This window comes from Argiope bruennichi, chromosome 10 (genome assembly GCF_947563725.1).
Source record: "Argiope bruennichi chromosome 10, qqArgBrue1.1, whole genome shotgun sequence".
NCBI lineage: Eukaryota > Metazoa > Arthropoda > Arachnida > Araneae > Araneidae > Argiope > Argiope bruennichi.
In genome coordinates, this window is record NC_079160.1 from 63,771,992 (window position 1) to 63,791,710 (window position 19,719).

General features: G+C 29.4%; 1 protein-coding gene across 1 annotated transcript; it reads left to right on the top strand.

The window, feature by feature from the left end:
• The first annotated feature begins 18,390 nt into the window (after positions 1-18,390).
• On the top strand, positions 18,391-19,452 carry LOC129987561 (speckle-type POZ protein-like B). Its single transcript, XM_056095528.1, has one exon. It carries the CDS (start codon positions 18,391-18,393, stop codon positions 19,450-19,452), a length of 1,062 nt encoding a protein of 353 aa, XP_055951503.1.
• The last annotated feature ends 267 nt before the right edge of the window (positions 19,453-19,719 follow it).

The window sequence follows — 19,719 nt, forward strand, 5'->3', positions numbered from 1 at the left end:
TCGATTTTTGAATGATTTTCTCCTATGTACGAATAAATATATTTAATTATATTTATTTGATATTTTAGTTTAATTGGAATCTTCCAATTAATTGGATCTCTTTGGTGAATTTTATTTTAGATTTTAAAAAAAAATCGCGTAGAAGGAATAACAAGACAGAATTCACTTTAAATCGTTTTTTCTGTAGATATTCCTTATCAGAGGACTGTTTCGGGGAACGTCTTTACAACCAGGTACGCAAATATATAAAATTAAATTTCACAACAACAAAAATACATCTAACATACTAACATACAACATACAACAAATTTTACAAAATTAAACCTATTGATGTGACATCAAAGTAACATGAAGATGAAGTTGCACATCTAATACAGTCCTGTGATATCACATAGTTTTTCTTTCTGCAAGATGCATCAAGAAAACATCTCTATATTCAAACAGTACTTTTGATAGGTGCCATGAACAGTAGCATGAAAAATGAAACTACGCATGTCATCTGCCTCTACCTATCAGTGACGTTCCATCATTTCCATTCCTGAAATCAAGATTCAAGAAGTATTTTCGAGGTATGCCATATGAACCGGAATTGATGTTATTTCTCTTGGAACACTTTTATTATTAAGAAAATTATAAAAATATTATTCCTTGACGAATCAAGTATTTGTTATCTTGATTGCCCCATACGTCATTATAACAGCATCATTTGTATTGTGCATTTAAGATTTAGGAATCTGAGCTTAAAATATTGTTACAAATCTGCAATATTGCTTCTTTGTACATTAAGTATCAGGAGAACAATTTAATAGATATTTTAGAGGATGCCTAATGAATGTCAGACCAGTGACCTTTGACCTTGGCGGCAAAATTGTAATTCTAGACAATACAAGAGTTATGGCAATATCTCTATTAGTGATGGAAATCCTTCTTGAGTTTTCGGTATTCTGGCTGGAAACCTATATAAAGCGGGAAGTCAAAATTCAGTGAAAGGATTTTTCTCTCTGGAGTGTTGAACGCTGAGTGAACTCTCTAGCTGCACCCTGAGGGTTATCGTTGTTTTGAAATTGTTTAATAGCGATTTACTGTTCATCTATATGTGGCTCATTTCTGCAAGTACTGTTTTTGCGTATACTCCGGTTATGTTTTACTCTCTGTGCTTCGTGCTTTTTGCGAAACAAAGCATCGTAACTCGTAATCGAGTGTGTTGGTCTTCTCAACAAATAGTCACCGGAATTATTTTTCTCCAAATAAAGTTTACGTGACTAATATTTTTTGAATTCAGAATATGAATTCCAAGAAGGATTCAAATTAAGAAATCCAAGCGGTGAATAAATTCAAGGAAGAATTTAAATTATGAAGTTACGAAATGAATTTCACTTTTTTTCTACTTCAAAAACTGATAAATTTGATATTTATTCATTAATTTACTTTAAAAGAAGAAAAGAAAAAGTGAGAAAAGATATGGACTCTTTTTTTTCCCGAAACATTGTTATTTCAAATCATATATTTCTTTTAATGAATTCTGAATTAAAGAAAACAATGGCAAGATGATGAAACGATGACAATCACATGATTATGTGAGCTTTGAAAGTTGGAAACTATGTTCATTAAATTTTATTGACATATTGCTACTAATATGCGTTAAAGTGTAAATATTCTTTTCATTTTACGGCTACAATAATATTGATTATAGATAGATTTGCAGTTTTTAAATGAACACAGTATTTGATAAAATTATGCAAATGAGAATTTTCTCATTTACCATATTTGCTGTTAAATAGTATATTCATAAGAAATCAAAATAACGTAAAGCAGTTTTTATTGTATTTTTTTACTTAGTAACCATTTATATAGTGTAATTTTGAAATCGGATGTCTACAAAATAGAAGGTTGAATTGAAACCTGCTGTAGAAATATTTATACATTTAAAAAAGAATGTACGTTAGGAGTATGCTGAATTTCAAATATGTTCCAGAAAATTTGTCATGCTTTATGATTTTCTAAATCCACAACCATATTTTATATCTAAAAAAACAGCAACAAAAGGAATCTTCAAACTAGTTTTTTTCCTAAATACAATAGAGAATATAAATTTAATATCGTGTGAATAGGTAAAGGAAATATCTTGGTACTTTTGATGTGTTTATTCTTATTAGAAACATAAATATTAATATAAAATGTGTCTAAAGTTAGAGAATGTATTCTTCAATGCATTCTCTATTTTTATTCACCAAATATACTTCAAAAATATCTAATTAGAGAGAAAAATGTTCATATATATATATACAATATTCATCTCAATAAAGAACGATATTTGAAATCATTTATATAGTGGTAGAAATAATTATGAAACCTTAAGGAAGTGATATGATAAATGGTTTGTTGATCGGTTTGGTTTGGTTATATTAACGTCCCGTTTGAAGCAACACTAGGGCTATTTTGGAACGGACCTCGTAATTTTGAACCGTGGTCAGATGACGAAGACGACATCTGAGCTGGCCACCCCCCTCTCTACACCACACCACACTAGCGGGAGGACGTTTGGTCATGACGGATTTAACGTGTAACAGACCCCCTTACACGACGGTTCTTCGGTGGAATCGAGTCACGAACCTGAAACCCTCCGGTTCCGTAGCCGAGACCTTACCATCAGGCCACCGCAGCCCCGAAAAAAATGTTTTGTTGATGGAAAACTGAATAACTTGAGGAGCTTCATTTTGCTTGATTTCATCATTTCATTTTTTCTTAAAAGCCTTTTAACAATTTTCAAGCCTTTCTTTAGAACATGCACCCATAAAAAACAATAACAGAAAAATAATGTATAAATGATGCTGTATGAATATTTTTTGGATTTTATACAATTAACTTTTTGAAATTCATTTTAGCGATAATTTATTCTTATTCAATGAAAGCACTTAAATTGCATACAAAGGGAGAAATTTCAATTAGCAGAGAAGCTTAAAATTTTGAAATAAGACCGAATAAGCGTCGAGCAAATAATGGCGATAACAGAATCAATCAAAATGCATGCACAAATTTTTGAAAAAAATCGCTTTAAGGAGCTTATTCTCACATTCCGTAGTACGTTTGTACTGAATTTGGTAGCTCCAAACAGTAATCTGTCTCCTTAAAATGGTAACAGAGAGACAGATAATACATGCTCTATCTTCTTAAATATATTAAAACTTAATTGTAAAAATAAGAGCATGATATTACTATTTTTAAATATTTTTCTATAAACTCCATATTCTTTGATAAATTTGCTGACATTTTTTTGATAATAAATTAATAATGAAATCAATAGTTAGAAACTAATCTAATGAATTATTTAAACTTTTTGTAAAAAGTTTTCTTAATAAGCCCAGAAATTTAAAAAATTATATAAAAGCTTATTTTTTTTAACGATTTTCGGGAAAGAAATGTTCAGAATAATGATAAGGGAACAGAATTTAATTCTTCGATGTTAAATGTTTTTTTAAAACTGCGATTGTTTTAGTTTTTAGAGGATAAATATTTTCTCAAACTACTTCCTTCCATGATTTATTGACAAAACTTCATAATTAATTATATGTGCTCTTTACCTGAATTTATATATTAAAATATAAATAAGTTTATAAAAATCTGATTTATTATAAACTAGCCGCTTTTGGCGAACATCCGGTTCGCTAGTATTAATGGAGCTAAAATTTCAATCGAAATATTTTATGCTATTTGGTCTGTTAATAGCTTTGCCTGCAAAATATTTTTAAGCTTCAGATTTTGATAGTTATATAATTCAGTTATATTGTTATGTAGACCTTAAACAGTTCTGTTCATTGTACTACTTATCTCTCTCTTTAATTTTCTATCAGCACCTATAAATTTCAACTTTAAATTAGAGTGGAAATGTTAAACTGCAAGTAATACAAAATCCCGTTTTGCTGAAACCAACCAGGTTTTTTATAAATATGAAAATTGAAAGCAGAGTCGTTCAGCATTGAATGTGCACTGCAGAATAATTTTCGTAATTTAAATAATATCTTAAAGAATTATTCAACAAAAATTTCTCTGCATCATTGTAAAGTTCAGTTTTCAGTTTTACTTTCAAAATATTTAAATTATGTAAATAAAAATATTTTTTTGGAGTCAATAAATGTACTTATGAAAAAAATTATTAAATTTTGCAGTTCTTTTGTACTAAGGAATCATATTCTGCGAAATACTCTTGACACTTCAATTCTTAAATAAATGAATAAATGAATTTTAAATAAATGAATAAATGAATTTTAAATAAATGAATAAATGAATTTTAAATAAATGAATAAATGAATTTTAAATAAATGAATAAATGAATTTTAAATAAATGAATAAATGAATTTTAAATAAATGAATAAATGAATTTTAAATAAATGAATAAATGAATTTTAAATAAATGAATAAATGAATTTCTATATTCTGCTATCAAATCTGGCTGATTTATGAAGTTTTTATACATCAATTTTTAGAACAATCAATATTTTTATAATCATAGGACAATCATTGTGGAGAAACCCTGGGTGAAGATTGGCGTATCTTCTTGAGACGGTCGATGAAGTGGTCTAAAATCGCCAGTTTTTATAGGAGAGTGATTTTCAAATTTCATAAATTAGTCAATTTCAGCGATTGATTTAGATGATTGGAGTTTAACAATTTTTATTTAAAATATTGATGCCTCAATAATATTTTCTTAAATATAATACAAGGGGCAGAGAACCTATGTAAATATTTAAAATTCGTAATTCATCGGAACATTTATTGACTGCAGTTACACAAAGTACAATTATTTAATTCATTTAGACCATTTTGTTAGCAAATATATGCTCCAAATTAGCTGATGGGCCCTGATTATAGTGATTATCTTATATATATTAAAGCATGTTTGCCTTAAATTGAATGGTTTTTATTGTATTAATAATAAAGATATTGTAAAAGATCATAGAAAACTTTTCTTCCATTTACTTTTTAAAAAAATATCACATTTCCTGTTTATGTCAGTTCTTACAGTTATGTGCTGAAAATTACATTTTTCTAGATTTGTTATGAAGTAATTAACTTATTTTTTAATCAGAGCTTTTATCAATGTGATGGCAACTCGTTGAAGAAAGCTATTTTTTTTCGTGCTCATGCAGCTTAAATTTATTTTCATTTCGAGCGAAATAAATTGTTTAAAAATAAAATAAAATTATTTTTTAAAAATTAATTAAAAATGGAAATTTAATTTATAGGTTAAAACATTAGTATTATTGGAAAGATTATTTTAAAGCTTCAATATGATGTAAAAATCAATTTTGTGCTTTAATATTTTTATAACTTATAGCTGATAAACGCCAAAATTTAGCTTAATCTTTATTTAATTAAAATTCAAATTAAAAATTAGAAAGAAATTACTCCGAGGTGCACACTATCGACCTCCAAGGTATATATGTGCTAAATTTGATAACTGTAGGTCAAACTGTCTGGTGAGTAGAGCGCCAACACACACACACACACACACACATACACACACACACACACACACACACACACACACACACACACACACTGAGCTTTATTACAAGTATAGATTGCCTTTAATTTTGATGTTCAGTTTTTTTTTTAAATTTCAATTACTCATATTCTATTTTAATTGTGATTTCACGTGTACTTCATAAATTAATATTGATTAAATTGCTACAAAGAATTAATCCCAACATGACTCTAAAAAAGAAACAAGATCTTTATTTTTATTTTAAAATTGCATAAATGTAGTAAATACCTGTTATATTTTAATAATAAAAATATACTTCTGTATTTAATGATCACGATGAAGTTAGGAGATTTCCTTTAACTAGTTTTAAGAACAAATTTTTCCTTAGAATTAAAAAAAAGTTATATTTAAAAATATGGTCTCTTATCTAATAATCATGGTAAAGCCAATAAATTTCTTTGATCGAGACTTGAGAACAATTTTTGTTCAAGAATTTGAAAATATGCATAAGGAAAACTAAGTTAAAGCACTTAAATTCATTATGAAAGACTTCTTGGAATGAAAGCGTAAAAAGGCACTCTTTCCATCTTAAAAAAGATAATATTTTCTTTAATAATTTATGATATATATCAACAAGTAACTGTAGCTATAAGTATTGACGTTATTCATGAACATGATTTACAGCATAAATATATAAATCAATTTATAATTCATAAATATAATTTGAAAAAGATTCGAATTAAGATTTTCCTTTGATCAAGACTCCTTAAAAGTATTTTAATTTTATTCTATTTTTATTATAATTTCCAATCAGCTTTCCTATTTTTGTTATATTATAAAATTAACAAGTTTTTCCATGATGTTAAAGGATATTATACCCAGAAAAAAATGTATCATTGAAACCATAGTGAAAATCATTTAGCCAATGCTAGATTTTATAAAGCTGATGATATTCTTTAAAAATATAAATAAATTGACATTGCTTTAAATTTAGTGAGCATAGACTGAAGAAGTGAAAATATAAGAACAATTATATTAAATACGGAAAAAAAACCTCATAAGCACTACCTATGTCTTTCCAAATTTAAAATACATTGTATACGCTTCCGCCGCTAAATGTACATGATTTTTCATGAACATTTCCCATTCAGATGACAAAAACACTTGCTGATCCTGAAGTACAATGTAATCTAGGACGAACGCTTTGAGATCAGCATCATTGTGCATATCTGCCAAGAGTAACAAATCGCAGCAATTGGATGTTTGAAGATTGTGTTTCAGGAAAGATGAGCATTTTTGTTTCAGGGAAACAATTCCATATTTGTCTGCAGCGAAGTAAAGGTTCTTCGCACCATCCCATTGAAGATCCTCCAATGTGTCTGTATATAAGAAATGCAACATCTTCCTCACAGTATCGTCGTCCAGGTCCGGTATGTTCACGCATTCATCTGCTCTTTCTCTCATGTCACTTGTAAACATCGTTTTAAAAACTGGAGATCTGGCACAGAGGACAGTTTTATGGGCGAGAAACATTTCTGTTTCTGTGCATAGTTTTGCATCGCACAAAGCTCCCTCTTTATACAATGCGACCAAGTCGCTTTTAAGAGTACCCGGAAATTCTAACTCTCTCGGTATGATGTGTAGAGAATTCGAGTTTTCATTATTTGACGCCATCCACTGAATATTTTGGCACATGTCGAAACCATAATCAACTGTCTCAACCCTGTCTGGGTCTGCTACTACGGAAAATGATATTTCACATTTCAGCGTCATTGCACCTTTTGGTAAATACAAACGTTTGTCACTCACCAAAGTTTCAAACAGGACATTAAGAGGGAATTCGCAAGTTTGACCCGATTTTTTCCAATCCACACTTTGTCCACAAAGTCGCCAGTTTCCAAAATTATCCAAGATCATTACTTTGGCAGTGAACAGTTTTAAATATTCACAACGAAGTGGAATTTCGACAAAAAATTTTCCTTCATCTGTAAGGCGTATTGTCATGAAAAAAGATAATTTATCAGTTGAAGATGAGCTAACATGTACAACCTTTTTTAATCCAGGTACTAGACAGTTTGCGTTTTCTACAGTTCCCAGAAAGAATGCTCTTTCAATTCCTATGATAGTACGAACAAGACACTGTTCTTCTTCCATGACTGGCGAATCAAGCTCCCACATTCTACAACGGACAGTTAGAACATCTTGTGGAAGAAATGCCTCTCGCATTTGACTAAGTACATCGTCTTTCATTGCATAAACCGCATCGCTGTTATCACCTTTTCTGAAATTGTTTAGAAATCGCTCAGAGGTGTAAACAAGTGATCTTCCTGAAATAATAAAAGCGAGTTCGAGGTCTAAAACCAAACAATCAGGACCACCATCCATTTCCTCTCTCTGAAGACATAATCCAATAGAATCCTCCATTCGAAAACCATGAGTCGTTCCAAACAATTTCAATTTCCATTTGGTTCCTGTTATGGCATTTACTTGAAACTCTGGGCTATTAATTTCGGCGCCATCTTCCTTTTGCCAGTAATAACTGAAGTTTTCAAAACGCCATACTACAGTAAAACCATTCATTTTAAAGTCTCTTATAGTTTTTGAACATCAAAGCGCAATAAACATTTAAAAGAGAATTTCCGGATACTCCTTAACGATAAGGCTTCAAGTTCTTCCTGTGTCACTCGATTCTGTACTGATGCCAAGAGAGAGTAAAGAACTAAAGAAAAAAAATTGTCCGTTCCTGGATGTTTACCAAATCTTTTCTACCCAAACAGTGTGGGTGCTGGGGTTTTCGTCGTTGCCAGAGTGCACCTCATTTAAAAATAAACACGAAGTTGTGTATACGCCAGTCTTTAAATCTCTGTTCATTTTTTTTATTTTTGAGAGATAAAACAAATAAAGTTTTTCTAAATTACTTTAAATTAATTTCAACGAATAAATAAAAGTCGAATTAAAATTTCAGAATGAAATAAAAAAAATAAGACTGTATGCATTAAAAATGGGCATTATATTTATTATTTTATTTTTTATTTCTATGCGATTGGAGTGGTTTTCGCAAATCTTTATTAATAATTTAATTTTCAGAGTGCCTTTTAGAATATCGTTTCTTTTTATTTATAAGTCATAATCATTTATTTCAATATTAAAAAGATTTTTTTTAACGTGGGGCATCAAATAATGCTTTATGTGAAATCGCTGAAGATAAATATTTAAACTTACAAATATAATTCACGGTGATTTAATAAAAACCAGAAATTGAAAGTCGCCGATATCAAATTTGACAAACTAAAATGTATATATTTTTATGCAATATATTGAAATAAAATAATGCAAAATATAAGACAGTTTGCTTTAAATTTGGAGGAAAAATTCAAGAAAAAATGAGATAGATTGTATTCGCGAAGTTGTAATTATAATGATGTATTGCTCTTACATTCAAAATATTTGAATTTAATAAATAGATAGTCGTAGATTGGCTTACAATAATGAAACGAGCTATTTTCAAAATTCTGCTATCATTCAATTAACATCAACTATTTAATGAAGTTTGGCTTGGAAATCAAAACTCTATAAACAAGTGTAAGATCTCTCAATTTAATAACATGTTAAAATACTTTTATTAAAAATAAAGGAAAATTAATTTGTGAGCTTTGGCGCTTTTCTGGACGTATCGTTTTATGGAATAAACAAATTTAACGGAAATACTCTTTGAAGTGTAGGAAGATGCAACTCGGAGTAATTTTTTTTGCAGGAAGTATAATGAAAATTTTAATTAAGTGAAAATTAACTGAAATATTGTTGTTTTTAAAGGAACAAAATATTCTTACATCAAAAACTTATTTTTGCATATTTGAAATTAAAAAGAATCGACTTTTAATTATATTAATTTAAATGCAGTGAAAAGTGTACATAAATTTTGGGAATTTTTCAATAATATTTTTTGCCATAATTTTAAATAATAAATTTTACTGCTCAATGTCCTTATATCAAAACTTAATTTTTATATAATTTAAAGTTAAAATGGGACGATTTTTTAATTATTCTAATTTAATTCTAGTGCAAAATTTTCCTAAATTTTGCCAATTTTTCAAAAATAATTTTTGGCAAAATTAAAAAAAAAAACAAAAAAACATTTTACTGTTCCTACATTAAAAATTAATTTTTCATAATTTAAAATTAAAAAGAACCGATTTTTTTTCAATTATACTAACTTAATTCTTGCTCAAAATTTTACTAAATTTTAATAATTTTTCAGAAATATTTTTTGGCATAATTTTGAACAATATATTTCATTGTTGAGTGAAATTAACGCCGCCAAATATTTAATCGCTCAATTTTCTTCTATTATTGTAAGCTAAGGGAGAAGCGTTTTTAATATCTGTATAGTTAACATGAGAAATAAGGAAGTTATGTTACAAAGATTATTATTAGGAGGATTGATATGCGTAAAAAACAAAACAGGTGTAAGGCTATTAAAATAACACGACTTTGATATTCAGCACAATATGATGCATAAAAATTATTTCTTTGAAAACCAGCTGCACATACTGTAAGGAATAAGTTTTCTCTCGACTTACAAAATACAGTGCATTTTTTTGTTTTGATTTGTAGTGTATAGAAGAAAATCAAGTGTGAATTTTCTATTTATTCAAAAGTTTGTTTTGGGTGAATGGCAGCATTACTGGGATGGCTCAGACAAAGGTGTATATTCTACGAGTTCTTTTTAATCCATTAATATATAATAAATACTTATTAAATTTTGCATATGGGTATGATCCTTTATATTTACATAAATTTCATAATATAAATTATCCTTCTTGTATATGCGTTTTGTTTTGCGTCTTCTTGTCTTGTTTTGTCTGATGATTTATTTATTTTAATCTGAGATTCTGGAGTCTTCTTTACGCTGATAATGCAGCATAATGGAGATAATGTACAATAATGCAGATAATGTTTATTAAAACTTTTGTATTGTTCTGCACTAGTTCTTAATTCACTTTTCTAGTTCCGTTTTTTTGTTTACAACCTCTGGAATCTTAAATCATTTGTTCGTTTTCTTTCTACAATTTTAGTATTTACATTTGTATTTTAGTTAACTGATTTATTTTAAATATTAATCAGTTATTGTTTGATATTGCAGTACAGTATACTATATTTCCCCTTCTCTGGGCGCTGTCATTTTATTTTTATGTTTATGCGTGTTTTCTATTTTTTTTTAAATACAAGTTTTAATTTATATCTCTGCTCACAGATTAGGCTTGTTTATGATTTAATTTAGTTATTTAATTTTAGTCAAACGAATGTATATTTTTAATAGTCGATCTGGTAATGATCGTAAACCTTTCGATAAATAAATAATGATTCTTTCCCCGGTGTTTTCAAGGTCTCACAATCCTTCGGGAGGCGGGTTCGTTGCGGGGTAGACCTATACCGAGTGTCAGTTTTGGATCCCTTTTTTAATTAAATGTATGTGAATATTATTTTTGGGTCCAAATTTCAATATTATACAATTTTGAAGCCTACATGTGAGTTGTCTTTTAGTTGGCTTATTGTGCTTTGAATTACCACACCCACATACATGTAGACAAAGAGGCAAATAAGCAAGAAACTTTTGAAACTTTCGAGCTTTTAATTCAAAACATGGAACTATAATAATGCTTTAGGTTTGATTCCTCTATCGTTTTGTTGTTTTTAAAATCTGTCTTTAAATATGTAGCGACGTTAAAAAGCACTCAATAAATTATTTTAATATTTTTGCACTGCACGTGCATCAATACAATAGTTAAAAGGGAAAATGCTATTGTAAAATGTTTGAAAAATATTATTATAATAAAGGGAAAAAATCATTGAGAAATAAAATTGGTATAACTAAGGAGCTCATTTTTTTAAATTTCATAATAATGCAAAATATTGAGCTACGGGATTAAATTATTATAATAAAGGGAAATATTATTGAGAAATAAAATTGGTATAACTAAGGAGATCATTTTTTTAAATTTCATAATAATGCAAAATATTAAGCGTACGGGATTAAATTATTATAATAAAGGGAAATATTATTGAGAAATAAAATTGGTATAATTAAGGAGCTCATTTTTTTTAAAATTTCATAATAATGCAAAATATTGAGCTTACGGGATTAAATTATTATAATAAAGGGCAATATTATTGAGAAATGAAATTGGTATAATTAAGGAGCTCATTTTTTTTAAAATTTCATAATAATGCAAAATATTGAGCGTACGGGATTAAATTATTATAATAAAGGGAAATATTATTGAGAAATAAAATTGGTATAATTAAGGAGCTCATTTTTTTTAAAATTTCATAATAATGCAAAATATTGAGCTTACGGGATTAAATTATTATAATAAAGGGAAATATTATTGAGAAATAAAATTGGTATAACTATGGAGATCATTTTTTTAAATTTCATAATAATGCAAAATATTGAGCGTACGGGATTAAATTATTATAATAAAGGGAAATATTATTGAGAAATAAAATTGGTATAACTAAGGAGATCATTTTTTTAAATTTCATAATAATGCAAAATATTGAGCGTACGGGATTAAATTATTATAATAAAGGGAAATATTATTGAGAAATAAAATTGGTATAACTAAGGAGATCATTTTTTTTAAATTTCATAATAATGCAAAATATTGAGCTTACGGGATTAAATTATTATAATAAAGGGAAATATTATTGAGAAATAAAATTGGTATAATTAAGGAGCTCATTTTTTTTTTAAATTTCATAATAATGCAAAATATTGAGCGTACGGGATTAAATTATTATAATAAAGGGAAATATTATTGAGAAATAAAATTGGTATAATTAAGGAGCTCATTTTTTTTAAAATTTCATAATAATGCAAAATATTGAGCGTACGGGATTAAATTATTATAATAAAGGGAAATATTATTGAGAAATAAAATTGGTATAATTAAGGAGATCATTTTTTTAAATTTCATAATAATGCAAAATATTGAGTGTACGGGATTAAATTATTATAATAAAGGGAAATATTATTGAGAAATAAAATTGGTATAATTAAGGAGCTCATTTTTTTAAAAAAATTTCATAATAATGCAAAATATTGAGCGTACGGGATTAAATTATTATAATAAAGGGAAATATTATTGAGAAATAAAATTGGTATAACTATGGAGATCATTTTTTTAAATTTCATAATAATGCAAAATATTGAGCGTACGGGATTAAATTATTATAATAAAGGGAAATATTATTGAGAAATAAAATTGGTATAACTAAGGAGATCATTTTTTTAAATTTCATAATAATGCAAAATATTGAGCGTACGGGATTAAATTATTATAATAAAGGGAAATATTATTGAGAAATAAAATTGGTATAACTATGGAGATCATTTTTTTAAATTTCATAATAATGCAAAATATTGAGCGTACGGGATTAAATTATTATAATAAAGGGAAATATTATTGAGAAATAAAATTGGTATAACTAAGGAGATCATTTTTTTAAAATTTCATAATAATGCAAAATATTGAGCGTACCGGATTAAATTTGGTGGGATAATTTGCTCCAAATTTATTTCGGAAAATATTTATAACTTTGATTAATTCTTCATTGAAGCTTTAATTAAAACTGAAATACCTTCTATTAATGATTAACATACAAGGAGGAATTGCATGCTGAATTTGATAATTCGAAGTTTAACGATCTGATCTGTAAAAAATCTCAAGCAATTTTTTCACAATATGAATTTGTCTATCGGCTCAGTTTATAGATAGTAAGTCGAATCTATAAAAATTATAAAAATAATATGTAATTTGAGAGATCAGCGTGCTTAATATGAGGTATGTAACATCCGAATGTGACGAAAAATTTAGGACAGATTATTCAAAAATCGTGAAAATTAATCTTACGAAAATATTCCAGCGTTTTTACACACTATATGAACATATTATTAAAAGAACATTTTCTTTATTGTGGTAATAAATCCAAAAATTCAAAATTTCTCTATTCTAAACATATTAATAAATTTCCTAAAGATATAACCATAAGATAAAATCTATGATTGACAATGACATGCATAATAGCTTCAGAACTTATGAATTTGTGAAAGTAAGAAGATCGAAGACTTTTGGAAACTTGTTGACTGCAATCACATCTTCTAAAAATATATTTCAATTATAAACTAAAAAAAAATTTTTAGATAAAGTTTATTTGAAGCTTAATATGTTTAAAAGATTACAAAGAAAGTTTCTAGCAAATAACAAGTATAACCAAAGATATAACCATAAGATAAAATCTATGACTGACAATTACATGCATAAATAGCTTCAAAACATATGAATTTGTGAAAATAAGAAGATCGAAGACTTTTGGAAACTTGTTGACTGCAATCACATCTTCTAAAGATAAATTTCAATTCTAAACTAAATAAAAATTTTCAGAAAAAGCGTATTTGAAGCTTAATATGTTTAAAAGATTGCAAAGAAAGTTTCTAGCAAATAACAAGTACAACCATAAGATAAAGTCTATGATTGACAATGAAATGCATAAATAGCTTCAAAACTTATGAATTTGTGAAAGTAAGAAGATCGAAGACTTTTGGAAACTTGTTGACTGCAATCACATCTTCTATAAATATATTTCAATTCTAAACTAAATAAAATTTTTCTGAAAAAAAGCTTATTTGAAGCTTAATATGTTTAAAAGATTGCAAAGAAAGTTTCTAGCAAGTAACAAGTACCAAAGAAAACAGCATAAAAATATGTATACTTCTACATATTTTTACTATGTGAAGGAAAGATTTGTTATATGAGTCGAGTAATTAATTTTGATCTTTACCATTCTTTGATTGGATCTAAAATTTGATGCTATTTTCGATGACTATATTCCAATTTTCTTTTAGCACTATGAAATCAACACTTTCACATTTACATGAACAGACAGACTTATAGATTGTCAGTCATTTAATGGATTCCGTAAAATTAGACACAGATAAACAGTTTTGGAAAAAACTCATTTATAAAAATTCTATCACTATTTTTGTGTGCTTTTGAGTTATCGTGTATACATATGCATTGAATGAGAGATCTTAACATCAAAAAACATTTGATGAATTTATGTTAAAATTGTTTACAGATATACAATTTTGACGGAAAGCTAATTTATTAAAATTTAGTTCTTCCTAGTGCGCATTTTTGAGGTATCATATTCACATACCACGAATACACAGACTTAATGACCGTTACTGAATTGATGGATTTAGGCTAAAACTAGATAGAGATATGAAATTCTAATTCTGTGCAAAAACCATTTACTAAAAATCAATTCTTCTTCTTGTGTGCTTTTAAGGTATCATGTTTGTATGAGATAAATAGACAGACTTAATGACTGTCAAAGAATCGATGGACTTAGAGTAAAACTAGATAGAGATATAGAGTTCAAATTTAGTAAAAAAATAATTCACTGAAACTCATTAATTATTTTAGTACAATTTTGAGGGATTACGTTCACATATGCAAAATAGGTAAATCCCCTGAAAGATAATCGATAGACGAAATTGGTTGATACTTAGCCAAAATTTAGCATTGGAATTTTTTTTTTTAATATTTGGCTTGTTATGTTATTTTTTATTTATCTCATTTACATGTGAAAGGAAATCTAAATCCTGCTGATGTATTTTGTCTAATTTTAGAAACGGATAATTTCGTCAGAGAACGAAATTTCATTTATTTATCTTATTTTGTTCTTGAAATGTCTTTTTCAAAAACACACTGTAAGTCAGAAGAATGGACATCCAAATATCATTTCAAAAATGATTATTTAGGCCTTAAATAGGAGTTCAGATTCCAGAGGTTGAATTTTTTTTTTAATCATTTAAATATTTTCTCTTTGCGCATCGTCAAATTGCTGATTACAAAAAAATTAAGTTGTTTAACTAAAAAATACAGTAATATAGAATACCAGCAGTTAATTTAAAACAATTAGCGATAAGACAAGATAATAGAGACTCTTCTCCCCCTCGACTTCCTCTTATATTTAAGCAGAAAGTTTATTTAGGCTTGTTTCCGGTTCAAGTGTCTGTGATGGTAACTTCATAATCCAGATAACAACCGCCGGAAAGGCGTGTACACTTCTGTCTAGTGGCTTTATTACTCAGCTATAAACTCTAACGTTGTGAGTTCGAACCTGAAACTTGCACATGTCCAAGCCCACATGATGCGTATGAATCCTCCCCCTCAAACGACATAACCGTGCTTTTTAACTTAGTATGACGAAGGAAACCAAATAAGCATTTGCTAAAAGCTTTCAATTTGATCACTCAGACCAAAATTCGACGGAAATTTAGTTTTGGGAGTCAGACCATTACGTTTCATTAATTTAGGTTAGTTTATTTTTTGTCTTCCCGTTCATATATATGCAAGTATATTGAAGATGGACATTTTGAAATATTTGGTCTAGATAAAGATTTATAATTCGGATGATAAAACTAAATACCTAAATTTTATTCATTTGCTATTTCACGTTTTTACCTTCCCATAGAGAAGGATACGTTTTTACTTTCTTATAGAGGAAGTGAAATCGTCAAAGCATTTGAATTCGAGATTTTGATGTCTCACACCACCTTGAGTCCGAAAAATAAGTTTCTGGCATTAAGTTTATTTGGCTTGGTTTGGTTATATGAACGCCCCGTTTGAAGCAACACTAGGGCTATTTTAGGGTGGACCTCGTAATTTTGAGCCGCGGTCAGATGACGAGGACGACACCTGAGCTGGCACCCTCCCTCCACACCAGCGGGAGGACGTTTGGTCATGACGGATTTAACGTGCAACAGACCCCCTTACACGACGGTTCTTCGGTGGAATCGGGTCACGAACCTGAAACCCTCCGGTTCCGCAGCCTTGGCCTTACCACCAAGCCACCGCGGTCTCTATTTGGAGTTTCAATAAAACGATAGTAGTTACCGTGTCTAAACGATAGTAGTTACCGCGTCTATGAACACGGTAACACTAAAACGCTTTCATCCAAACGATTGAAATCCGGGATATGGAATTACGAATAAATTTGTAGCTTTCTACAAAATGTTGCTTCAGAATTCTGTCTCCCTGGCTGTTTTAGCACACGTGAATCCGATAACTATAAAAACTAAAAGAGGTAGTTAGATAAAATTTGGTGCACATGTTTTGCATTTAATATGTAGATACTAACCAAATTTTGAGATAAATTCATCAAATGATTGATCAACTGCCTGTGTGTACTTCCAAATGCATACGAACGTATAAATGGGATGACTTAAATCAATGAAATTTAGTATTGTTACGAATCTGTAATGCTGCTTTCCAGCATAGTTGGTTCCATCATCAGAAAGACTGTTTTACAGTCATCTGTATTGGACGGAGTTCGGGTGCCGCTTCGGAGGTCGCAGAGCATGGCGACACACTTGGCGAAGAAATTGGCGACTTTGGCGCTAAAATAGATTATACCCGAAACATCGAGAATTTTCCCGATCCGTCCATTGGGAACCGAGATACGTCGAGATAGTTAGTTCCTGATTGGTTGAGAGGCTTCTAGCCCCGCCTCCTGAGACCTATGAAAGGAGGCAGTCTGCAGCTGCCGGGAGTAGTCGGAATCGACGATGAAGATCGAGTCTTTCAGAGATTAGCAGAGCAGCGACGGAGTCAAGCTAGTGCTGAACTAAGCTGTGCGCTACTGTCTGCAGTAGAGTCTTGTTGTATGCTGCTGTGTGCACGTCTCGGCTGAAGATAATTGTCTTCTCTATGCTAAATATAGTTGTCGTCTTTGTGCTGTCTTCGTGTCGTTGTTTTTTTTTTCTACTGCCGTCTGCTGATTGAGCGTTCTCCACACCATATAACTTCCACTATCCAAACGAACCCTGAAATTTCGTAACTGTATGTTGTCTGTTGACTACAACTGTAGTTTTGTGTCAAATTTAGGTGTTAATCAGCCGGAAAAAGGATTTCCAAAATGCATATTCTTGTGATGGATCTAGTAAAAATGCTAGATTTACGCTAAAGATCCAAATGAATAACTATCGTTCACCAATGCCTCCTTCAAAGGTATTTGAGGCCTTCCCAAAGTTCATAATTTTCAGCGCTGGAAAAGGGGATGAGAGCTTTATTGAAGAGTATATGAGAAAGTTTTATTCCTATTGGTCTAGTTAGCATATTCACATGCATAAGGACAAACAAAATTGATTTTATCCAGATAGATATCATCTCAGAATTTGACAGAAATGTACAAATGATGATAATACCACTTGTCAAATTTATTTCGTCAAGCTCAAAGAGTTTTTAAGTTGTAGTTTACAGAGATAGACGAACATTAATTCTGAATATTAGTTTCTTGGAAAAAGGCTAAAATATAGCGATTCATAAAAATCTTGAGATCAAATTTCTTTTCGTTTGCAAAACTATTTTTTGTATCTCTTTGTACATGAAAAAATAAAAAAAAATAGCATCAGTTATCGTCGTGAGATGAGGTAGGGCGAATTTCCGACAAAATGAAAACGCAAACAATTGATAAGATATATGTTGTTGTTTTATCAGTATTCGGCGACTGAAGCTCTAGCTATGTTATCAGCCACTCCCTACAGGTATCATTCTGTGGACTGACGAAAAGTTGTATACTTGTGTATGACATTTATATTTATCCGGAGATTCGAAAGTTCATTTATTTCTGGCAATAGACAAATAGGAATATTTAATCCGGAGTTAAACATAGATGCAATGCTTGTTAATTATTGAGGAATATCATATTGATGATAATATTAATAATAGAGTGATTCAAGATAATAAAAAAATTACTGAATTTTATCTTCAGAGATTAGACAGAATAAGAAAGTTTAAACAGTATAAAAGTGTTTCTTAACTGAGTACTTAGAAATGCAATTCCAACGCAGACGAAAGTTATTACTTGCAGTTTCAAAACCAATAGAAAGTATATCTTTCATTGCGGTAGTGAAACGTTTCAATACCTTAGCAACTGAATATGTGATAGAGGCCTATTTTTCAGAATTACCCGAAAATCAACCTTCTGGGTTTATTCATCGATTAAATGGAAGTGAAATTACATTCCACATAAATCTCTCTAAAGATATACATCTATATTCATACAAAGTGTCCATTTTGGATAATTTAGGAATATGGCAGGACTGCGGTCAAGGTGGCGAACAGCAAGGATATGGTATGCGATTTGAATTTCCATTAACAAAGAATTTTACAACACTCATGGAAAATAAGCAACTTTTTCTTCGAAATGACATGATCGATCTTAGATTTGAAATGAATTGTTTTACTCGATTAAATACGATGGCACAGAAAATTCCTTCTTCTGAAAAAGAGAAAACATCTGATTATGTTGCGAATCTACGTGTTCCTGTAAATGAAAAGAAACGGAAAAATCCACCATCAACTTTAGCGGATGATCTTACCTCTTTGTACAAGGAAGGGACTTTGTGCGACACAAAATTACGTACAGATTCAGAAACATTTCCAGTTCACAAGAATGTTTTGAGTGCTAGATCGCCCGTTTTCAAAAATATGTTCACGAGTGGTATGATTGAAACGACAGGGGACTGCGTTGATATTCCTGATATAAGCGCGGATACCGTACGTCGGTTGTTGATGTTCATATATACTGATACAGTAAAGGATATGACATGGCAGAATGCAATGGAATTATATGCTGCTGCAGATAAATATCAAATAGATTCTCTTAAATTGAAGTGTTCGACCTTCTTTAGATTAAATGTTCAACCAACCAACTGCTGTGATCTTCTATGGCTGTCTGATTTGCACCAGGATGCTGATCTGAAGCAATTTGTGCAACGATATATCGTCACACGGGACAAAGACGTTTTTGGCTCTGAAGAATGGCGTGCTTTCATGAGTAATAATGTTCAGCTAGCAGCTGATACAATGTACTTAAAATATGCAAGCAAATAGTGAGTAACTGTGTATTGAGGTTCAATATTTTATTAATTATTATAACTTTTTTGAGTTTTCAATACGATTTTGTGAAGATGTTACATGCATGAAGGAGAAAATAACTTTTTTCTATATAAATTATTATCGTGTATACGTTTCCTCGATATATTATCGATAAATAACATTTTTCATTATAAAATGTATTATATACAAATTGGGAGCATTAATGCAATTCCATCATTTAAAATTAGAATGAAACATTTTTGAATGTATGATAATTCGAAA

Excerpts from the sequence above, each read along its gene's own strand:
- LOC129987561 (XM_056095528.1), top strand. The coding sequence starts at position 18,391 with ATGCAATTCCAACGCAGACGAAAGTTATTACTTGCAGTTTCAAAACCA.